This window comes from Polypterus senegalus, chromosome 6 (assembly GCF_016835505.1).
Source record: "Polypterus senegalus isolate Bchr_013 chromosome 6, ASM1683550v1, whole genome shotgun sequence".
Classification (NCBI taxonomy): Eukaryota; Metazoa; Chordata; class Cladistia; order Polypteriformes; family Polypteridae; genus Polypterus; species Polypterus senegalus.
The window spans coordinates 129,062,988-129,088,116 of NC_053159.1; the positions used below are offsets into that span (position 1 = coordinate 129,062,988).

The following is a 25,129-nucleotide window of genomic DNA, read 5'->3' on the forward strand; positions in this document are numbered from 1 at the left end:
GGTGAGCATCCCTTTTTTGAGACGCGTGTTCTCAGTTCGAACCGTGCGTCCATTCAGATAAAGCAGGTGCAGTAGATTTGTAAAAGTAATATATTTAATAAAGAGAAATAGGGCAACTGAATAAAAACGTGGACGGAGGTGGTAGTGAATTATTCATACGGAATTCTTTTGAGGACTCGTGCCATAGGAGAATAGTATACTGCAGCATCATGTCTTCCAGGTTATCACCGTTCACTGTCACTGACGGCCCGTGCAGCTTGCGCTCTCAGTTTTTTCTGTCTGGTCCCGTTACGAGGTGTGTCTCGACAGGTGCTGTCTGTGCCGCAAAAGCGGAAAGCGACGTCAGAGCGAGCAGCTGCAGAGTGCTGTCCGCAGCCGCTGTGGGGCGTGAGAAGCTCACACATCCGGGAAAGGCGATTCTGGCAGGTAGTGTAACCAACTGATTTTTACACAAGAGTCTTAAATGCATGAAATGAAACCAAAATTGTTTCTGCATGTGCTACGTTCAGGTCTTTGTTTGGCCTGTCTAGGTTTTTCATTCAGATCGGTGTCATCGTTTTCTTTTTCTTGTAGTTTTCCCAGTTTTAAAAAGTAGTAGTTAGTCTTACAAATCAAGTGAGAAATCTTTTTTGTTTGTTTAATTGATTATGAAATTTGTGGATCGTTGTACACCTTTAATGCTGGTCTGTGTTGTCTCTATTGTTGTATTAGCATGTTTTTGTCTTAGCAACCAAAAAACAGTACAGTAACATCTATATTCTGACCATATTCCCTTCTTTTTTAACATAATGTAAAACACATTTACAGGAGGTAATGTTCATAATGCCATATGAACACAGTGAACTGCTGCACATTGATTCTACATCTACTCTTCCAGCAAAGACAAATGTCCTTTTTTTTTTTTAAAGGTGGGATCGCTGGTGGCATAGAGATCTGCATTACTTTTCCAACAGAGTATGTAAAAACACAACTGCAGCTTGATGAAAAGGCAAATCCTCCGCGTTTTAAAGGCATTGGTGAGATGAATGCTTGAAATAAGCAAAATAGGAAATGGAAGCTAATTTTTCATCTTGATGCATGGCTTTACTTAATGAAGAATACCTCTTGGTAAATTAACTTAATTTTTTAATATAGGAATGATAATGTAGATTCCAGCAAGAATGTGAAGCTTACATTTTGCAAATGCTTCCAAGAATGCTCTAGCAGTTTTCATTAATTAATTCCTCAAACTTTCTTATTCCATTACCAAGCTGCAGATGACGACTGGATCCTATCTAGCAGTATACAGTAGGCTATGGGCCAGTAACAAACCATGGATAGATAGATAGATAGATAGATAGATAGATAGATAGATAGATAGATAGATAGATAGATAGATAGATAGATAGATACTTTATTAATCCTAAGGGGAAATTCACATAATTAATCTATGGGACACTAGGTAAAACGGTCACCATTTAGCCAAATGTGCGTCTTTGTGGTGTGAGAGGAAACTGCAGTACTTGGATTGGGGAAAAAAAAAACATGCACGCCAGGAAATTGTGCAACCTGCACAGTCTGCATGGATTTTTAAATGATTTAAATTCATTATAGAGATGCATCGTGAGTTGAGGAGAGACATATGGTTAGTGCAGGTGATTGAGCTTCCTGGAAATGATTCTTGTGTGTTTGTTTTCTGTGTGAAGTTTACACATTCTCTCTGTGTTTGTGTAGAGTTTCCTGCAAGTATTCTTCTTTTCCTTCCACATCTTAAAGATGTGTGTTGAGCTGGTTGGCAATTCTAGATTGGCGAGTAGATTGTGAGATGAACTGGTGCTCCATCCAGGGTTGATCCCTGCCTTGTATACTTGTGATAGGTTTCAGCCCATGGGACTGAGAATGTTTTGTTTTCTTTATATTAATCCAGTCCTGTTGATAATATAAATCCTTTCTCTATAACAAAAAACATTTACCTTTTATCCAGTCTTCTTGTACTGCTGTGATAAGGGGAGAGAAAACATCTTGCATCCATAGGCAGTGGTATCCAAGATCTCATCCTTCATGCCGTTGATCATTTTTGAAATGTTCAACACAGCTGTGTCTAAATTACTTGTTTCTTATTTTTATTCAGACTGAAAGTAAAATTAATTTGAATTTATTCTATGATAGTCTGATTATTCTGTTTTATGAGATTTTTTTTTTTTTGCAAACTCTGTAGTTTTTCCAAAAGTACTTCTAAACTCATACAAAGCTGTTAGGAAATTACTTAAACAGCTTTTTAACCATTCAACATATTTTGAAGCCAATGAATACAGTCGCTCTTTGGTTTTTGTCGTCTGTTTGTTTTGAAGCTCATGTATTTATTTGCAAATATCTTTCAATCCCCTCTTTAATCTAAGACAGGCAGTCCTTAATTTGCCCTCATTTGCTAAAACAATACATTTCTTTAAAATTAAAGTTAATATCCAACATGAAATGAAGTGTTTCACAGCATCATTTTTTAACGCTTGTCTGATGTATGAGAATTCTTTTCTGTGAGCAGGTCTGTTTTAGATAGTTCTCATCTTCAGCTTTACGTTGATGTGTTTTTTGGTAGGCGACTGTGTGAAGCTAACTGTACAAGACCATGGCTTCAAAGGCCTGTATCGGGGACTCAGCTCTCTGCTCTATGGATCTATTCCTAAATCAGCTGTCAGGTAGGAATAAAAACAGAATGGAAAACATTTTTTTTGGCTATACGCTGTTCATAAATGCTTTACTGATAATGGTTCCGAATTTTTCTTGCTTACTAGTAAATCTCACTTTAATTTGTGTAGTGAATGTTATCTCTTCATAAATATTTATACCTGGAAGGAGTGTTTAACTTTTAACATGTTCAGTTTTGTCCAAGACACTTTTATCTTCCTGGGGAATGTGACTTGTGTTATTTCAGGAAGCATTAGTATATTCAGATAATAAAGCAAGAATTGTTTGTCTATACCGGTGTTCAGAAATTCTTTGATTTTTAGAGGCCTCACCTTCCTAGAGGTGAATTGAAGGAGGATGAAGCTACCCTAAATGTATTGGAAATGGACAGCATACAGATATTTAAGAAAAATCTTATGGACTCAACTACATGTTGATCTGTTGAACTGCAATTAGCAAAGGAACCTGAGTTTTTCGTAAAGGGAAAAATTGACTTTTTTTACATATGAAAACCACTCATTCATTGTTATAGCTGTCTGTAGGTAGCATTATGTATGTCAAGCATCTCCGCCTTAAGTGCCCTCATGTTGTCTTCTTTCATCCTGACAGGTTTGGAATGTTTGAGTTCCTTAGTAACCAGGCAAAAGATAGCACAGGGAGACTGGATAACACACGTAGTCTGCTGTGCGGACTGGGTGCAGGGGTGGCAGAGGCTATATTAGTTGTCTGTCCTATGGAGACCATCAAGGTGAGTGCAATTCTAAAATAGTTAGGGGTCTAAGTTTCATTCTGAAACATGGAGTCCTTTGATTTTAGAAGTAGACAAACACTGCACACTACTCTCACTACTGCATCTTCTGTTTAGCAAATATATTGTTATACCACATATTTATGAAGTAAGGTCTAACACCTTCTGCAACAATCATTTTTAAATTAGTTATTTTTTTATGTGCCAAAAGAATGGGTTATTGTGCAATGTTTTGACCATAAATGAGGTGTAGACCTTCTATATTAGAATATGGGAAAAAGTAGTGCCTAGAAACCTGAAATGTTTCACCACTTGTAATATTTGTTTTTATGTAATAGTATAACTTGTAATAGTATTTATTACTTAAAAATGGTGAAAGCATTCTTTTATCCTGCTCTAAAATTCTCCGCCAGTTTGTTTTTTTTTTTGACATTTCCAGATTATTCAGGGTATACAATTAGACTATTTTTTATCATCTCATTCCTGTATTTTAGAAGAACCTCTCAAACAAGTTGCTATCAGCAATCTATACCCTTCTTTCTTGAATTTGCATGTAAAGTGTAGTCATCTGTATACAGAAATAAAGGAGTGGGTAAATCTTCATCCCTGGAGGGCACCATACTCTGCGTGAGAGGATTAGAGATGATATGCTTAAATTTGAAGAAAGGAAATGAAATAGCCAATCACACAAGGACTGATTTATTCCCACATCTAACAGTTCATTAGAAGCCTCGGGGGAAAGAATTGTGGTAAAAGCTGAGCTGTGGTCAAAGATTGGTGATTCTATATGTTAAATATTATGAACCTCCAGGAGACGCTGCATCAAAACACTACCCAATTCATAACTGTGTGCAGGCCCATCAATAAGAATTTAGTTAACTGTCTCTGGGTCTTGGGAGGTTGTGTGGGAGGGACCCTGAGTATTTTGAGAAACCTCACACAGATATCAGAGGAAACTATGGGCTCCACAAAAAAGAGTTCAGGCCAGCATTCAAACTCAAGACTCCAGAGCTATGAGGTAGCAGCGCTGTACCTCCAGTATAAAGTAGGGGTGTGCGTGTGAAGTTGAACACACAGATTACCATTCATGGTGCCAGTATTTGAATGCTGAAGTCATTGTTCTGGCATTCTATATACAGTTTGACGTGTGGGAAGTCCGGAAGAAAATACATGCAAAGGAAAAACTTGTGTCCTGTAACTAAAGCATTGCAGGTTATGATACACTTGGACTAGCAAAAAACGGTGATAAAAATACATGTTTTCTTGATGTTAACTGGGTTACATTTGATTGTTTAGGTTATAAAAGATTCAGAAATACCAAAGTTTGTCTCTCTATAACCTTAAAATACACCCAGCTAAAAACTGAGAACATTCATCAATTCTCTGTTATTGTTTTCTGCCAACACTATTGAAGTTTAAACTTGACATTTTGAATTTGAATTATTTAAATTATCCATCCATCCATTTTCCAAAACGTTGAATCCGAACACAGGGTCACGGGGGTGTGCTGGAGACAATACCAGCCAAAACAGGGCACAAGGCAGAAACCAGTCCTGGGCAGGGCGCCAACCTACTGCAGGACACACACACACACACACACACTAGGGACAATTTAGAATTGCCAATCCACCTAACCTGCATGTCTTTGGACTGGGGGAGGAAACCGGAGTAACCGGAGGAAACCCATGCAGACACAGGGAGAACATGCAAACTCCACGCAGGGAGGACCCGGGAAGCGAACCCGGGTCTCCTAACTGCGAGGCAGCAGCGCTCTGTTTAAATTATTTACTTGCATTTCTATTAACTTCTGTTATAATAGGTTACCCACTTAATATTTACCCTGACTATACCGTATGCGTGATTTTGTTTTTAGCTCATTCACTTATGGCACTCAAAAGCCTGAATACAAGATAGAACAAAAGTTAAATAAACACAACTTTTCCTTTTGTTCTTTTGATTAAAGACTTTATTTTCTGTTTTGTTTGTGGCTGTGTGCGTGTGTGTGCGACTGTGTACACTTTGGGGAGAGGACAAGGCTCCCAGTGTGTGGCACCTTGAGTCAGGAGCATCAGCTGCAAAATTCATCCTGTTACACAGCACTTATCCGTTCTGTGGTTCTTAAAACAGTTCCGACTCCAGATATCAATACATTAAATATTATTTTCAATGGAGTTTATAAAAGTGTAAAAAAAAAAAAGTCGTGCTTTAGAGGCTTCAGTGGCTTTGACTGGGCACACCGTGAGCATAATATACACAGTAGTAAGTTTCTTAAGGCAGCTGCTGGATTCAGTAGGATCTAGCCAATATTTACTTCTCAGTCTCCAGTGCATTAAGCATCTTTGCTGCTGGCACAATACTTTCATATAGGCTGTGAAGTACAAATAAGAATTATAGAATAGAGGAATTTCCTTTTGCATTAGGCAAATATTGCTCTTTAAGAAATAAGCTGCATCTTTTAGATGATTCAGATTTTGTGCAGTAGTGCAGAGCTTGTTTCTGGGAGCTGCTGAGAATTTCTAGCAGCTTGCCTATTCTGATGATTGACTGACAGTTACAGTATATACTCGTCTGGCCAGAACCAGTATTCTGTAAGTTGAACACAGAGACAGTAATGACTTTCATAATGAAAACACAGTTTTGGAATATCTGGGCTTCCATTAACTTTCTAGGCTGAGTTAATGTTTTGTGAAGGCAAGACTAGAATTTTTTTTTTTTTACTTACCAGAAGCTTCATGTATTTTTGCTGGACAGTATACCGTATCATATCAATGAAAAGATGAAGGCATTACATTTATTCAGGACTATCCGTTTCCTGCGGCTCTGCCTGCATAGTAGCGAAATAGGACAAACTTTAAAAATCAATAAACAAAAAGGTATTGCTAGCTAAGTGGAAGTAAGTTACGCTCCAAAATGCAGATGTAGACTGACTCCCCACTCCTGATGTCATTCTCCCCACCGCCCCTCGGCACGCAGCCTTTGTCTTAGTTTAGAGAAAATATATATCGCTCCTGCAAGCAAACTATAATTCATAGCGTGATGAGAGAAGTTGCAAAATCAACCAGAATGTTCAAGCAAATTAAAGAAAAAAACCTTATCTAAATCTGTTGCGTAGTTCTCTCATGAAAAGCGCACAGTCAGACAGACAGATGTTGGATTTTATATATTTACTAGCAGAATACCCACGCTTCGCAGCGGAGAAGTAGTGTGTTAAAGAGGTTATGAAAAAGAAAAGGAAAAATTTTAAAAATAACGTAACATGATTGTTAATGTAATTGTTTTGTCATTGATATGAGTGTTGTTCTCATATATATAAACTGCTCAAAAAAATTAAAGGAACACTTTTAAAACACATCAGATCTCAATGGGAAAAAGAAATCCTCCTGGATATCTATACTGATATAGACTGGGTAATGTGTTAGGAATGAAAGGATGCCACATCGTTTGATGGAAATGAAAATGATCAACCTACAGAGCCCTGAATTCAAAGACGCCTCAAAAATCAGAGTGAAAAAATTATGTGGCAGGCTAGTCCATTTTGCCAAAATTTAATTGCAGCAACTCAAAATTGTACGCAGCACTTTGTATGGCCCCTGTGTTCTTGTATACATGCCTGACAACATCGGTGCATGCTTCTAATGAGATGACAGATGGTGTTGTGGGGGATCTCCTCCCAGATCTGGACCAGGGCATCACTGAGCTCCTGGACAGTCTGAGGTGCAACCTGGTGGCATTGGATGGACCAAAACATAATGTCCCAGAGGTGTTCTATTGGATTTAGGTCAGGAAAGTGTGGTGGCCAGTCAATGGTATCAATTCCTTCATCCTCCAGGAACTGCCTGCATACTCTCACCACATGAGGCCAGGAATTGTCGTGCACCAGGAGCCACTGTACCAGCATAGGGTCTGACAATGGGTCCAAGGATTTCATCCTGATACCTAATGGCAGCCAAGGTGCCTTTGTCAAGCCCGTAGCGGTCTGTGTGACCCTCCATGGATATGCCTTCCCAGACAATCATTAACCCACCACCAAACTGCTCATGCTGAATGATGTTACAGGCAGCATAATGTTCTCCATGGCTTCTCCTGACCCTTTCACGTCTTTCACATATACTCAGGGTGAACCTGCTCTTATCTGTAAAAAGCACAGGACGCCAGTGGTGGACCTGCCAATTCTGCTATTCTATGGCAAATGTCAATTGAGCTCCCCGGTGCTGTGCAGTGAGCACAGGGCGCAGTAGACATTTGGGCCCTCAGGCAACCCTCATGAAGTCTTTTTCGGATTGTTTGGTCAGAGACATTCACACCAGTGGCCTGCTGGAGGTCATTTTGTAGGGCTCTGGCAGTGCTCATCCTGTTCCTCCTTGCCCAAAGGAGCAGATACTGGTCCTGCTGATGGGTTATGGACCTTCTATGGCCCTCTCCAGCTCTCCTAGAGTAACTGCTTGTCTCCTAGAATCTCCTCCATGCCCTTGAGACTGTGCAGGGAGACACAGCAAACCTTCTGGCAATGACACGTATTGATGTGCCATCCTGGAGAAGTTGGACTACCTGTGCAACCTCTGTAGGGTCCAGGTATCACCTCGTGCTACCAGTAGTGACACTGACTGTAGCCAAATGCAAAACTAGTGAAGAAACAGTCAGAAAAGATGAGGAGGGAAAAATGTCAGTGGCCTCCACCTGTTAAACCATTCCTGTTTTGGGGGTCATCTCATTGTTGCCCCTCTAGTGCATCTGTTGTTAATTTCCTTAACACCACAGCAGCTGAAACTGATTAACAACCCCCTCTGCTACTTAACTGACCAGATTAATATCCCATAAGTTTCATTGACTTTATGCTATACTCTGATTAAAAAGTGTTCCTTTAATTCTTTTGAGCAGTATATATATATATATATATATATATATATATATACAGTGGTGTGAAAAACTATTTGCCCCCTTCCTGATTTCTTATTCTTTTGCATGTTTGTCACACAAAATGTTTCTGATCATGAAATACATTTAACCATTAGTCAAATATAACACAGGTAAACACAAAATGCATTTTTTAAATGATGGTTTTTATTATTTAGGGAGAAAAAAAATCCAAACCTACATGGCCCTGTGGGAAAAAGTAATTGCCCCTTGTTAAAAATAACCTAACTGTGGTGTATCACACCCGAGTTCAATTTCCGTAGCCACCCCAGGCCTGATTACTGCCACACCTGTTTCAATCAAGAAATCACTTAAATAGGAGCTGCCTGACACAGAGAAGTAGACCAAAAGCACCTCAAAAGCTAGACATCATGCCAAGATCCAAAGAAATTCAGGAACAAATGAGAACAGAAGTAATTGAGATCTATCAGTCTAGTAAAGGTTATAAAGCCATTTCTAAAGCTTTGGGACTCCAGCGAACCACAGCGAGAGCCATTATCCACAAATGGCAAAAACATGGAACAGTGGTGAACCTTCCCAGGAGTGGCCAGCCGACCAAAATTACCCCAAGGGCGCAGAGACGACTCATCCAAGAGGTCACAAAAGACCCCAGGACAACGTCTAAAGAACTGCAGGCCTCACTTGCCTCAATTAAGGTCAGTGTTCACGACTCCACCATAAGAAAGAGACTGGGCAAAAACGGCCTGCATGGCAGATTTCCAAGACGCAAACCACTGTTAAGCAAAAAGAACATTAGGGCTCGTCTCAATTTTGCTAAGAAACATCTCAATGATTGCCAAGACTTTTGGGAAAATACCTTGTGGACTGATGAGACAAAAGTTGAACTTTTTGGAAGGCAAATGTCCCGTTACATCTGGCATAAAAGGAACACAGCATTTCAGAAAAAGAACATCATACCAACAGTAAAATATGGTGGTGGTAGTGTGATGGTCTGGGGTTGTTTTGCTGCTTCAGGACCTGGAAGGCTTGCTGTGATAGATGGAACCATGAATTCTACTGTCTACCAAAAAATCCTGAAGGAGAATGTCCAGCCATCTGTTCGTCAACTCAAGCTGAAGTGATCTTGGGTGCTGCAACAGGACAATGACCCAAAACACACCAGCAAATCCACCTCTGAATGGCTGAAGAAAAACAAAATGAAGACTTTGGAGTGGCCTAGTCAAAGTCCTGACCTGAATCCAATTGAGATGCTATGGCATGACCTTAAAAAGGCGGTTCATGCTAGAAAGCCCTCAAATAAAGCTGAATTACAACAAATCTGCAAAGATGAGTGGGCCAAAATTCCTCCAGAGCGCTGTAAAAGACTCATTGCAAGTTATCGCAAACGCTTGATTGCAGTTATTGCTGCTAAGGGTGGCCCAACCAGTTATTAGGTTCAGGGGGAATTACTTTTTCACACAGGGTCATGTAGGTTTGGATTTTTTTTTCTCCCTAAATAATAAAAACCATCATTTAAAAACTGCATTTTGTGTTTACTTGTGTTATATTTGACTAATGGTTAAATGTGTTTGATGATCAGAAACATTTTGTGTGACAAACATGCAAAAGAATAAGAAATCAGGAAGGGGGCAAATAGTTTTTCACACCACTGTATATATATATATATATATACATACATACATGTGTACATATATACACACACACATATACCATGGGGTGCCAAACAGGCAAATACATTGATTTTGTGAATATATAAAGTCGGGGTCAGAATATATAAAGTCAAAACTTGAATATACAGTATAAAGTCCGCGTCGGTATACATAAAGTGAAAACTTTTTTCTGAATATATAAAGTCAGCGCTGGAATATATAAAATCAAAACTTGAATGTATAAAGTCATCGCTGGAATATATAAAGTGAAAACTTGAATATATAAAGTCAGCGTCAGAATATATAAAGCACTGACTTTATATATTCCGACGCTGACTTTATATATTTAAGTTTTGACTTTATATATTCCAGCGCTTACTTTATATATTCAGAAATATTCCAACGCCGTCTTTATATACTCAGGTTTTGACTTTATATATTTGGGAATGACTTTATATATTCAAGTTTGGATTACCGTTCATTTAATCATGGCTAGTGGCGGAAAAATTATAAAATGGAAGGAGGATTACACTGAGTATGACTTTACCAAAATAATTTTTGATGGCGAATGGATTATTCATAAAGCTTGAATTGGTGATCTGTTTTTCTGTGTTAACCTCATATTTTTTCATACTTCTTCTCAAACCAAGGGGGTGCAAGGGTAAAATGAATCGGGAAGCGCTGATCAATGTAATCGGTGTACCAGGAAATCATGCATCGACAGAGGTTCCCCTTTGCTTGTATTGCAAAGTGTGATTAAATGCGTGATTTTTTAACGTGTTATGGAGCATATGCATCGAAGCTTCTCAGCTGTGCTTGTGCTAAGAAAAGGAAACATTTTAAAAATAACGTAGCATGATTGCCAATGTAACCTTTTGTAAGTAGTGCCTGGAGGATTCAGTGTGGAGAAACTGTAGAGACAGCGTGTGTATTAACTTGTGGATAGGATTACACTGAGTATGGCTTTACCAAAACAATTATTGATGGTGAATCGATTATTCATAAAGCTTCAATTGGTGATCTGTTTTTCTGTGTTAACCTCATATTTTTTCATACTTTTTCTCAAACCAAGGGTGTGCGAGGGTAAAATGAATCGGGAAGCGTTGATCAATGTAATCGGTGTACCATGAAATCATGCATTGACAGAAGTTCCCCTTTGCTTGTATTGCAAAGTGTGATTTTTTAACGCGTTATGGAGCATATGCATCGAAGCTTCTCAGCTGTGCATGTGCTAAGAAAAGGAAACATTTTAAAAATAACGTAACACGATTGTCAATGTAACCTTTTGTAAGTAGTGCCTGGAGGATTCAGTGTGGAGAAACTGTAAAGACAGCGTGTGTATTAACTTGTGGATTTTTCTGTGAGTATTTGGTGGCAGCGTCACAAAGTCGCTTCCGTAACACTGCGTGCGTTAGCTGCGGAGCTCAGCTCAGAGCGAAATGATGTGAATGGGAGGGGAGATGATGACGTGACTCCCCCACCCGCCTTAACTGTCAATCCCCCACAAACACAGTCTCTCGGAATTTGCATAAACACAGCCCTTCACGTGCAATTTTAACTTAGTTACAAAGTGATCAAAACTCTCGTTTATATCCTACGTCCTCTCATTAAACTTGTATCCCGCATTACCCGTGGGCATGACAAACGCCAGCGGCAGCCTGTCTATGAACTTAATTTAAAGTGTAGGTTTACATCGTGCTTTGTTTCCGAAGTAGCAGCACTCATGAATATGGTTGTATATGTCACTCGCTCGCTTCTTATTGTTTCGCTGCCTTTTCTATTATATAATGCATGTTTTCTTCAGCGCTTTTTGGAGCTCTTCCTGGTTTTCTACGCACTGCGTTGACAGTCAGTGCACGTGATTACGTGGGAGGTGTGATGATGTCACACCAAACAACTCCATTACAGTAAATGGAGAAAAATAGCTTCCAGTTATGACCATTACGCGTAGAGTTTTGAAATGAAACCTGCCCAACTTTTGTAAGGACGCTGTAAGGAATGAGCCTGCCAAATTTCAGCCTTCTACCTACACGGGAACTTGGAGAATTAGTGATGAGTCAGTGAGTGAGTGAGTCAGTCAGTCAGTCAGTGAGGGCTTTGCCTTTTATTAGTATAGATAAAGATATATGTTAGTCAGGTTTTTGTACCAATGCAATTTTTCTAATTCAGTGGTGTTTAATATAGTACCATAGTTTTTTTCCTCTGATGAAAAAGACAGGAAAAGCACTGCAGTAGAGGACTCACATTCAGTATAATATAATCTGTACTAGGAGTACACCAATACGATTTTTGACAGCCAATATTGAGTACTTAATAAACACTGTTGGCCAAAGCAGTGATTCTCCATTTTCAAAAACAAACACATGAGATCAATACAGTTTTATTTAAAAAGCCATAGTGAAGGTAAAATATGGCTTTAGTTTAAGAAAGAATATATTAGGGCTGGGAATTGATTAAAAAAATGAATTATTTGCATAAATGTATATAATTAATTGTGATTTAACATTAAAATATGTAATTATGAAATGGATACATAAATCAAGAATTACAGTAAATACACACTGAATCACAAATTTAATGTACAATCAACACAAAGGAATTAAAAAAATGCATAGTTTAAATTTAAACAATGGCCTGAACCTGAACTTTTAACAAAATACTACTTGAGCAAGTACAACCTGAATTTCAATGCCTTCCTAAAAGGCAAGTTTAAAAGAAGGCAATAAGAAAGCAAGGCCAATGTATTAATTGTCAAATTGGCATAGCATATGAAACACGAATTTATCCAAGTAAAAATTAAATGATCAAAATGACTAGACTTGAATTGAAAGAATATGCATCTCTTAATAGGGCATACGTTAAAACATTTGTTACAACTCTACAAATACTATCCTCAATTGTTCATCACCATCAACAACTTGATATATACCTATGCAAGTGTTTTTCCAGTGGAAATACCAGTGTAATGATCGTGGATCCTAACCTGAGAGAGAGACATGCTCCTCAGGTTGTCGAGATTTGTCCAAGGAGGACAGGACTACCTGGAGAAGCTGACATAAAAGCAGGTCTGTGATCACTGTTTTACAGACACAGCACTTATAGAGCACTTTAACATCCAGGAGACATGTTGGGGGGTCCAATTGCCTGGGTGCGTGTTCACCAGTGACTCTCACAGAGCCTGAGGGACAGTGAGCATACGAGTTGCCTCTGACCCCGAGTCAGTGGAGTGATGCAGAGAGAGGACTGCCTTTATAAATGGGCAGAGGGAAGAAGTAGCTGGGAAATGGCTTTCAAAGTGCTCACTAAGTGCTGTGTCTGTGAATGGCAATCTCCTAGCTGCTTTTTTTTTTTTGCCACTCCCCTGTCCCACCCCTTTGGACAGTTTAGCACGTGTATAGATTTAATGCTTTTGTGGTTGGTAGAATCGTGTTGTGCCTTGGGATTTTTTGGGTTACACAAAGTGTGCCACCACAGAAAAAAGGTTGAAAAAAACACTGCTTTACCTATACCTTTGCTTTAGGTACACACTTATTTGTATTGTAACATCCACAATCAATCAGAGAGGAACAACGGCAGTACATGTTTCAGGAGTTTGAAACTGATGAGCTTTTACTGATTTGCCCCAGCTAAACTATCACTGCTTTAGCTGTGGCAGACACCTCACCTTTTCTACTCGCAATTGGACTCATTCAGTTCTGACACTGTTTATCTGTCACTTTAGTGCTACGGTCCCAAAGCATGCAGTTCTTTGATTCTCGTTCACCTCTACTAGATCGTTCACTCTGCTGTGTTCCCACACACCGTGTTCTCCTTCTCTCCATTCCCAGCGCAGACAAAACAAACACACCTTCCAGCTCTTCCATACTTTCTTCTGGGGCCTCCTCCTCCTACTGAGGTGTTTCATTAGCATATTGCACTGCACAGTGTGCAAGCACAGTGCTCAGCAGCTGTCCAGCCCCATGTCCCTCCATGTCTCCGACTGGATCATTACAGTATTATTGTTGCGTAATGTTTAAAAAAATTTACATGAAAATGCCGTGCTGACCAAAGCACTGCCTGAAAAGTTTGCCTCATTGCTGGCCCTGGGTGCAAGAATAAATTTAAAAAACACTCTGTGTCCTGCGTATGACATTAAACTGCATCCAACAATGCAAGCAGTCCTCCAACTTGCTGGAACTCATGGTGGTTGGTGGCCAAAAAACTTTGCATAGCTCTGAGATGATAGACAGGACTCCTTCCTGCTCTCTGTGGGTGTAGGTCTGCTGCGGCTGCTTGAATTATGAAAGGGACGGAGGGGAAAGCCCTCGGGAGCCCCATCCCCAGAAGAGTCAAAACTGTTGGAGAGCCAATAGGGTACAGGCCTGTTGGGGATCAGAACTGGTGTGGTGCTGAGGCATTACCCACTGCATGGTAGCGTCGTATGGTTGGTGTGGCAATGCACTCTACCAGTGCATGCTCCCCAACCTGACCTGACCTTAAACAGGCCACATTAATCTCAAACATTAACATGTTTACTTTCCCAGGCCTGGAATATACATATTATGTTTAATGATATCTTTTAAAAATAACAATAGCTCTTGTATTGTTTTATTACTTAACCAAAAGTAGATACAAACTCTTAAAAATTAGAATTTCAATTAAACAACTACAATACTTATTGTAATTTTTAGCAACTGAAATAATCTGTCTCAGTTCAGATTTCAAATCTTAGAGACAGGTTATTTTTTAAAACAATAATATTTAATGTTGCAAATCTGTTTCTTCTCTTATCTGTAACTCTTCACCCACCACACTGGTACACAATGCAGACAAAAGCTTCTGTGCTAAAGTAGCCAAAAAAAGTGAATCCTGCTATAGTCATTTGCTTTCCCAGGAGTGGAGAACACAGTCTTGGGATATTAGATTCAGATGGGCATGTGTGCACTTCAAGTTCAAATTTATTATCAAGTGTGCATGTAGAGTTTTGGCAGTGTACTGACCAAAATTGTATCACAAATAATTTTACTAATTCATTGCAATTTATTCTTTTACATTTAATTTCTTGAACTGCAGATAAAAATACAGTATATTTATTCATTTTTTGAAATATAAGCATTTCATCTCTCTTTCTTTGTGCTTGTTTTAATGTTTCAACCTTATCTTGGCTTTAAAGGCTACTTGCTATTAAGCCTATTTTGTAAGTTTTTTTTATGTCATTCAACTGATTGTTAGCATGCTAAATTATCATCTGGTCTTACATTGTGTTTAGATTCCTTAATTACTAAATCTGCCCTTTTTATCTATTTATTATTATTATTATTATCATTCTTCTTCTTCTTCTTCTTCTTCTTATTATTATTATTATTATTATTATTATTATTACCACACTTTATATTAACTTCACCTGTTTGTTATCTGGTACAAATCTTGTAATTTATATTTAACCCACTTCCTATTGTCCAAATGACTTGAAATTTTGCACACTTACTCACTTCTGATGATAATACATGAATCAATAATCAGTTTCACTAATTGATCAATTAATCCATGCTAATTAAGAAATGAAATTTTCATTTGAAGAATAGTTCAAGATTTCACCAATAGATGGCGCTAGTAACAGAACTAAAACAAACTCAAGACTAAAAAGTTGAAAATAATATATATACTGTATATATAAAAAAATACTTTTTTAAAAACTACACATATATTAAGTTAAAAAGTGTACTAAAATAAAAGGAGGGTGCTTTTGCTAAGATTTTAAGACGTGTTTTTTGAATGTTGATTGATGAAGCGGCCACTCTTATATTTTATGAGTAATGTATGACAGACTTATTTTTAACTTTTTAGTACACTTTTTAACTTAATTTAAGTGTGGTTTTTAAAAGTATTTTTATATATATTTTTTATTTTTGCTTCAGGTGAAGTTTATTCATGATCAGAACTCCACAATTCCCCGATACAGAGGTTTCTATCATGGAGTGCGAGAAATCATTCAGGATCAAGGTATGTGTGCCAATGTGGAATGGTGTACCACCATATATATAAAGAGATTACATTTCTCAAGAATTCTCTGATTTGCAGGGTTAAGGGGGACATACCAGGGTCTAACTGCAACTGTTCTGAAGCAGGGGTCCAACCAAGCTATTCGTTTTTTTGTTATGACTTCCCTCCGCAACTGGTATAAAGGTACAGTATCTAAATGGTAATTTTCCTCTTTTCCCTTTTATGCTGGTTTAATCAGTTTTCTGTCTGTTTGTCAGCATGAAGGTAAAGTGTACAATGGTTGATGTATTGTAAGCCATCACTTATTATTTGCAAAGCTATATTACTGTTTAATTTGTTTATTCACTTTATTTTCAGTTCATTTTTCAAATGTGCCCTCTTTGAAAAAACTGACTTAAAAAATGAGAGGGGTTTTCAGTAGGCTGCACTTTTATAGTCCAGTTTCATTGAGAAGCGCAAATCAAAAGTGAGTTTAATTTTAATTTAGACTTAATGCAGTGACACAGAAACAAATGCACAAAAAATGAAATAAATTATTTGTTATTCAACCTGGTGTTCTTTGAAATTCTGCATCGGTCAAGAATCTTCATTTTGTTACATCACAACTTGTAATCTTATGACTTGCTCTGCACTTATAGTATACTTGTGATGTTTGTCAAGATGTATGGACTAAGCTCAAGGTTCCAGTTATCATTCATTCATTCTTGCTTTATTTGCCACTTTGACTCATGGACCTCTGAAACTACAGAGTTTTCCTTTACTTTGTTTATTTTTTTCACTTTTGTACTCCCTTTATGATTTTGTTTAACCTTTAAAATTTTTAATTATGACTGTTTATGTATGTTGATGTTAGCTTATAATACTAAAGACCTATTGAACGATATATTGTATATTGATGGAGAATAATTTGAATTGCTGCTCTCATTAACTCTTATCAGCAATGCTTGGCCTGACTGACTGTTGTTAAGAGGTTAGACAAGACTGCAATCTTTTGTGGACTTCTATGTATGCACGATATTGAAGCTGCTAAATTGGTTCCAGTATGCTGGTTTCTCACTTTTCTTTGAGAGAATTCTGGCTTTAAAAATGGTGTTACTTCCAAGAAGGTTAATTTTTTCAGGTTTTTGGTGAAGTTTTAACAAATGTGTGTGTGTGTGTGTGTGTGTGTGTGTGTGTGTGTGTGTTTTATACTTGCAAGACAAGTATAACAAATAAATATTGCTGAATGGAATACATTTCAGAAAGATGTCATCCCAGTAAAGTGACTCTTTCTCTAGCTATCTGTCAAAAAGGTTCCTGTTCTTTGAGAAAAGTATTTGTATTCACAATAAATAATGCTGAAAAAGCTCCCCCTCCACTATTATGTACATCAGGTAAAGATATACATGGCTATTTCATGTCATGTCAAAGGAATTGATTTTTAAGCCATGTTGTGATGTTCTCATCAGTCATATGGAACTGGAAGTTAGAAATATCAAAAGGATTTTGTACAAAGCTGAACCTCCCTGCAGTTGCATTTCTTTAAAATTTTGGGGTAGGGGTTTGCAGTTTAATGCTTTTGTATTAAGAACATAGCCTTGGGAAAGGACAGGTCTTCATCCTTTTTCAGGTGAGGATCCCCACCGAGAGATGAACCCTCTTGTAACTGGTGTTTTTGGGGCAACTGCAGGAGCTGCAAGTGTCTTTGGTAACACCCCCCTTGATGTTATAAAAACTAGAATGCAGGTGAGTATTATAAAGGCACTATTTAAGGAAAGTTTTTAATACAATAGGTTACTGATCGTTATTTCTACTACATAAAAACTGCTGTCTTAATTTTTTTTCATCATTTTGCGTGCTGTGGCATGACCGCACTGTTTTTATCTTTAAGACCTTGACTGTTTTTTGTTTTCTGTTCAGCCAACTGACTGTAACTGTTTTGACTTCAGGGACTGGAGGCTTATCGATATAAAAACACCCTGGACTGTGCATATCAGATTCTGCGCAATGAAGGGCCACTCGCGTAAGTTACAAGAAACAGGATGATGTCATGTGTGTATTACTTCATTTACTTCAGAGACAGAGAAGAGTTGAGAAGTTTAGCTTACTGCTGCTCTTCAGTCAACAGAGTTTTACTAAAACAATTGTATTTTTTATTTTTTTCAAAAGCATTAGTCCTAACAGATCTTTTATTCCAGAGGGCTGGATGTTCATCTTTCCTCTGGGTGATGCTGGGAATTGTAGTTTGTAACATAAACATTCTTAAATAGCTATCTGAAACTTTTCATTACAAATGTGTCATTCTGGTATTTATTATGGTTTAACAAATAGTGTTCTTGGAAGTGTAGTTTTATTTGGGGTTGTGATGGATCTCTTATATATTTATTTTTTTTAAGTTAAATAGATAAATCAGAACTAAATAAACATCTTTTTGCAATTATAGGTTTTACAAAGGAACAGTCCCCCGTTTGGGCAGAGTGTGCCTAGATGTGGCAATTGTGTTTGTTATCTATGAGGAGGTGGTGAAGTTTCTCAACAGATTTTGGAAAACCTACTAATGGGTGTGTGACCAAATAATTAAACAAAGAAGACCTTAATGAAGAAAATTACGTCCACCCTGCCTTGCACTGCTTTCAACAATTCATGAGCTCATAAAACCATTTTATTTTCCATGTTACATCAGTCATACACGGAATTATGCTGTACATTCAAGATGTTTTATATATTGCAATTTGAAGTAGGTGCTACTACTTTACTTTAATAAAAGGATGTGCCAAAATGTCCTAACCTTTCTTTCAGATTCTTTTTAATTCTGAAATAGACTGAGTCCATTTTGCTTTTTTTGACAGATGCTGAAAAAATTAAAGCAATTCATTTTAAAGAAATGCTTGCCTGGACTTTACGGAGACTGGATGGTACAATACGTCTTTCATCCTGTTGACCACCAAGTTTCAAATTTGTACTTGCATTGTTTTTTGTCCTGTTTGCCATGTCCTCACTGAAGAGTGTATAGTAGCATGACGAGTGTTAAGTAGTGGTGGAAAAAAAAACAATGTTTGAAATGAAAGATTCCCAATTATGGCATGCTGATAAAATGTGATTTTTGAATATTTCATATCTCATAGTCTTTATGCATAACTCCAATGCATCAATGTGTAACCCAGGTCTGTTTTTAATGTGCGTGACTGACAATGAGCTAAAGGTCCCCACTGGTACCTGAAGATGCCCAGCCTACAACTCAATCCATGAGCCCACAAGCAAAGAATAATATTACATTCCTAGGCGAAATGCGTCCAATATTAGAGTATAGACATGTTTGCATTACAAAATCAAGGGTTATTCTTCTTTTTATTTCTCAAATAAATTAATAGTTTCCTTTTATAAATAGTCATAATCTTGTGTCAGTCAGAAAGGCTTTCATGGCAGACTCTGTTGCTATTAAGAACAGCAGAGGGTGCCCTTGAGCCACCTCGAAGTGCATGTGAGATTTCTACATTTCACATGAGAACACTTTGTTCCTAAACTTGTGAGAACTGCTTCAATGCCCACCCCCACATCTCAGTCTGCCAGCTGTTCTTTCCAAGTTCATTTGTCCTACTTTCTCAGAAGGCACCAATTCAATGGACAGACTGACTTCAATTTTGTGCTCATTACCTTTTAAGTCTTTCTCTTGAGCCTTAGCCTCAAAAAGTTTTGCAGCTGCTTTTAAATGTCACCACTCTTTTAAAAACATTACATGACTGATTTGACCAGCTTTTCAACTGTTAATGGAACAATTGTGAGAGTTATGTACCCAATGCTTGTTTCCCAGTTTAGGATGTATGGTTTGTATTGTTTTATCTTTTGGCCATCCACTTAGTGAAAGCAGGGGTTAGAATAAGGCTGTGTCATTTTTCACCCTTTGATGACAAAAAGTAATACATAGCACTACACTATAAGTTATATAAATGTAAAGTTGATTTTGGCATAAAAGATTGGAGTTAACAAATTAGGGTCCATACAGAAATATATTATTTATTGTATGGAAGAATAATTTTCCCAAAATTCCGTGCCTTGGGAAATCCAAAGCCAGTTCTCAGTGTTCAGTTCCCTGAGCTCCTTGTGGCTGCAGGATTTGCTCCAACCAGTTTCTCAGTCAGTTAGCATTAACTGATCTCATTATTTATTTACAGTTGCTCACCCATTTTTTCTTTATATTTTGCATTTAGAAAAGTGTAGTATTGTTCGATTTACAGTTAAAGGAAATTAAGACCTATTTGTATTTTTTCTGGATCTTTAAATGTCTACTTTTTTTCTCTATTCACATTTTCTGATTAGTTTTCTTTCTTAATTGTATCTGAATACAGACAATTAATGTTGAGCAGAGCAGACATCAGCATGTGATTGAGAAAACATCAATGTTACTTACTTGTGTTCTTATTAGTAAATTAATTGTCTAAATAACCAGAACATTAAACATATATATAAAAAGAAAAAGAATTCTTAGCCATATAACATATATAAAGTCCTACTTCATTCACCAAACATATAGCATAACCAGCTTGTAATTTCCAGATGGTTATAAAAAACGTATGAACTGGGTAATAATGGTTTGCTTAATTGAGGTAGGAGTTGAATTAAGAGAAGAATTGGGTATGGACAAACATCTGCAGCCACAGGGGACCCCGAGGACCGAAAGTTGAGAACCACTGATAATTATTTGTTGAACGCTTTTGCTCTGCTGACCTGATTTACTTAACTGTCTCTTTGTTTTATGACATTCATTTAACTGTTCGCTTTTCCCAGTAATACAAATGTTATCTAACATTCTCTTTTTCCCTTTTGAAGGTTTGTCATATTTCTGAAGTAATGGGAGTTTGTCTCCAGAGGTGGAATATTTATGAACAGGCTATCCTTGTAAATAGCCAGATGAATGGTTCAAGTGCAAAGCTACTCTGCAGGTTTATTTTACAAGATACAGGACCCTCAGGGTGCAATTTGTGAGATTTCTCTTCACTGCTAGGCAGATCTGATTGTTAAAGCCCATCCACATGTAACAGATTGAACTAAAGCCTCAATTAGATCTCTCTATAATGAAGCATGGCTCCTGGAAGAGATGTAAAGTGAAGGTGGAGTCATCACTGGAACATCTCTGTTTCACATTTACTTCTCCTTACATCTTCACTGCTGTCATGCTTCATGTGTTATATTTTTCTAGCTAGTGCTCATCAAGCAGGCCAACTATACTACATGCGATAGTACAGTTGCTTAATAACTTACAAAAGAATTTTACACAGTGGCAGGTTAAAGGATGATGAAATAGTGAGTCCCTAGTTGAGACTAAACCAGAAACATTATGCTTATCCAGTAAACTACTGGCAGTTAACAGTGAAGTGTTTACACTCTGACGGTCACCCATTGCCTTGTATAAATATAAGTGACAAGTAAGCTGCAATTTTTGGGATATACTGTAAGTAAAACAGAAGCATAAGCCTGTTATCTGTTGGTTATTTTAGAAAAACACTTTGTATAATATAGGCACACCTGGCTTCCAGGTGTTAAATGATTACATGAAGCCTCCTCCAAAAATGTTAATGATGAATAGTACATTTAGTGAAAACACAATATTATGAATGGATTGTGCATATAATTCTACTGCAGAAATTCACTTACTAAGTATGTCAATATATGTTGCCATTTGGAGAAGTCTGTTTTAAAGCATTACCGCCAACTCGTAGTCTCAGGGATCAGCATTTAGGTTTTTGCCTATGATGAACAAGTAAAAATGTCCAAGACATAATTCATATATTACAGTCATTTTTTTATATTCACAAGGCAGAATGTAAAGGACAAATGCATTTTCATAGTTTCAGGTAACATGAACACTTCATCTACTCTGTGAACAAAAAGTAAAAATAAAATGGTGACTTTTTATTTCAAGCTGCCTTGAGTGGATTATCCAAGGTGGATAAATCCATAATTTTTTTGAAGATAACCATATGACCCCTTCATGCCACTTTATGAGAGACTTATTGGTCTGTATCTGCATGCTGGACTTTGTGGTACACCTGCAGGGTGTGGGATCTTCTCTGAGAGTTCTGAACCTCTCCTGTGCTTTGGAAACTTTTCAGATCCTCTGGTGACTCCAATGGCCTTGCATTCTGATTTGTGTTTACAGATATGTCTCAGTGCTCCAACATTAGTAAGACGTGAACGTACTGATTCTTGCCCTGTTTGTTTTGCTTTTTTTTCTTCCACTTTGGTTTCATTGCAGTTGAAAGGCAGCTCTCATCCGTCAAACATAAGCCAGCTTCACTCAAATTTGCGGAGGTGGTTGTACAAGGACTGCACATAGGTGAACACGCACATGGGGTCTGGCTTCTGGCCCATCACAAGCATGTCTTCCACTTCAATCAGTCGATCACAGTTGGCACGCTCCCTGTAACAATTAATTATAATCAAATAAATATAAAGAAGTCCAATATAACATCTCACCAATGAATTCCACAAATCTGTAAACACACAATGAAATGAATTGCAGGAGTGCATTTTTGTTTTCATTTCCTTTTTCTTGATTATAAAGTGGGGTACCCTCACTGAAGCAAATGACAATAAGTGGCCATATTAGTCACAATAGTGAGTATTTTATATGTGGACATATTTAATAAGCAATTAAAGATTTTCTGTTGGCAAAGTGAGGAGTTTGCCCATTCCCCACATATCTTTCTGTGCATTTCTCAGGATACTCTGATTTTCCGCCTACATCACATAGACGGGTAGGGTGAGATAATCTGCAATTCTTAACTGGCCCCGTGTCAGTGTGTGTAGGTGTGAGTGCCCTGCAATGAACTGGTTCCCTGTGCCAGATTGGTCCCTGCCTAAAACATTCCTTCCCTAAAACATATTAAATGGGTTTATAAAATAGATGTGCAGCATACCGATGTCTTCTGACCATTTGAAATCGCATCTCTTTTCCAATAATGCAAGTGCAGTCTAGACGCTAAAACACTCCTATAGAGAGTACATTTACTTATTTGGCTGACACTGTTGTCCACAGCGACTTACAACATTTATGATGCATTTGGTTACATTTACTTTGGGTGTCCCAGTTGGAGTTCAGGCAGGTCAAGTGATTTGCTCATGGTCACTCAGTGTCAGTAGTGGGATTTGAACCCACAACCTCAGCGTTTGAAGTCCAAAGCCTTAACCTCTAAACCACACTGGGCACCTTGAAACTAAATAGCAGCTCATAGCAGTGGCAATATAAAGAAGGTTGCCAGTTATAGCTGCCGTTTACTTGGTAATAGAGATCCATCCATTATCCAACCCGCTATATCCTAACTACAGGGTCACGGGGGGTCTGCTGGAGCCAATCACAGCCAACACAAGGCAGGAAACAAACCCCAGGCAGAGCGCCAGCCCACCGCAGGGTAAGAGAGATATATATAAAATACAAGATGTAACTCCGATCTTTGTAAATTACTATGCCCATTGCTCAGTGGCAGCGAGGAGATGATTTTATTTTATATGGAGACCACAAAAGTGGCCACACTTGACGCATTAAAGTAAAGGTTTGAAAATGGGCACAAAAGCAAGGAGACACCGGCACTGGTGGTGCTGTCACTCAGCCATTTACTCCATCCTGTTCAGCTAATAAACGCCCCCCTCCCTGTGGTGACCCACTCCCTGCTGGCGCTGTCTTCCCATCTGAGATCATTACTCTCCACTGTAGCCAATCACCTTTTTTGTTTTTTCTTCCCCTGTCGTCCCCTTTTTTTTATTGTGAAGTGCTCTTTTTGTTTTGTTTCATGTTAATTGCGCACCCTGCTGCGTGCTTTGCACATGAGCTAACTCAGCCTGGCAGACGCACTCCGGCCTGGCTGTGATGTTGCTCTGAAGGAATGCACACTTGAGGTGAGGGGAGAGAGAGCACATGTGGTTTGTGTACTTGTATGTTCACAAATCTAGGGATTTAAGCTATCTGCAAAACTTCTGTATGCCCCAGTGTTGGCTGCGGTTTCATGCCTTCATGCAGCCTGTTATCCACCTTGCAGCAGAAATCCCTGGCAGCCATCAAAAAAATTGCTAGGCAGCACATTTTTTTTTTACAATCATACTGAATGGAAAGATTGTGCTTGAAATCATGGGGATAAACGTCATAGCTATTACAATAAAACAGTGGTGGCCATTCTTTGCCATTTGAAAATGAGTGGGATGATACACAATGAGTGTCATGGACTATTTAGTATTTTCATATAGCAGTTCAAGAGCAGGGCATGCAATGCTTATTTTGAAATTTTGTGCCTCTGGAGCTCCTTTCTGGTGCTTTTTCAGGTTCGAATTTGCTTAAATATACTCAGGATTTTGTTTTAAAATTGATGTTTGGCTGCTGACAGGTTGGAGGTCAGAATAAAAGTACCAAGCTAGTAAGCTTATTAAACAGGAGGAATAGCCTGTTGTTCTCCGCTAAGTGGAATCAGAAAATGATTGGATGATGGAAACTATGAGACACACAAGCGACCTCACTCGCTGAGCTGCAGAAGATTTCCTGTTAGCCTGGCTGGCCTAGCACACAGCATTATCTTTGGAAACTGCTATCAGTACATTTTAAAAGGCTTGCTCCTTGAACCTTTTGTTTCAGTTAGTAATCATTTTTATGGATAGTTTTACTTTTTCAGATTTTAGTTTTTTTAATGCTACAAAGTTATTTTCAAAATTGTCAAGGGAAAGCAAGAACTTCTTCAGGATCTGAAAAGATCTGTCTGCTTTGCAAAGGTTGGTGAGGTTGCTTTGTCTTACTGAAAAAAGACTTTGACTAAGTTCCTTTATGGCCGACATGATGTATTTACAGGTTTTAATTACTAGACCCTCCCTAAATTGTTAATTTTAAGAAGTAAGGAACATTTTAAATGTGTACAAAGATTCTATATAAAATGAAGACTGTTTCATTGTGATGAGTTGTTATTGCTTCTAGGATGGATAAACAGTTTGATTATATTAGAACATTAGAACAATCTAGACAAGAACAGGCCATTCAGCCCAACAGAGCCTATCCACTTATTTCTTCTAAAATAACATCAAGTCGAGTTTTAAAAGTTCCTAAAGTTTTACTGTATACCACACTACTTGGTAGCTTATTCCAAGTGTCTATCCTTCTCTTTGTAAAAAAAATTTTATGCGAAATATACCCCTAACAAGTTTCCAACAGTTTCCCCGTGTTCCTGATGAACTCATTTTAAAATAACAGTCTCGA

At 38.0% G+C, this 25,129-nt stretch overlaps 2 protein-coding genes across 3 annotated transcripts in view; one reads left to right on the forward strand and one right to left on the reverse strand.

The window, feature by feature from the left end:
- Positions 1-18,620, forward strand: LOC120531601 (tricarboxylate transport protein, mitochondrial-like). Of its 2 annotated transcripts, XM_039757167.1 has the most exons (9): positions 1-426; positions 909-1,016; positions 2,576-2,675; positions 3,274-3,412; positions 15,834-15,918; positions 15,997-16,101; positions 17,528-17,643; positions 17,847-17,920; positions 18,341-18,620. In XM_039757167.1, exons 1-9 carry the CDS (start codon positions 210-212, stop codon positions 18,453-18,455), a joined length of 1,059 nt encoding a protein of 352 aa, XP_039613101.1. In that variant the 5' UTR covers positions 1-209; the 3' UTR covers positions 18,456-18,620. The 2 variants fall into 2 exon arrangements, with proteins under 2 accessions (XP_039613101.1, XP_039613102.1); XM_039757168.1 differs by lacking the exons at positions 1-426; positions 909-1,016 and adding an exon at positions 1,041-1,107.
- Positions 18,621-19,228: 608 nt separating this feature from the next.
- The window catches only part of smtnl (smoothelin, like), a 77,342-nt gene continuing 71,441 nt past the window's right edge, over positions 19,229-25,129 (reverse strand). The window contains exon 9 of the mRNA XM_039757165.1: positions 19,229-22,315. Within this exon, the coding sequence (XP_039613099.1) occupies positions 22,189-22,315 (127 nt within the window). The 3' untranslated portion in view covers positions 19,229-22,188. The remainder of the gene's footprint in view (positions 22,316-25,129) is intronic.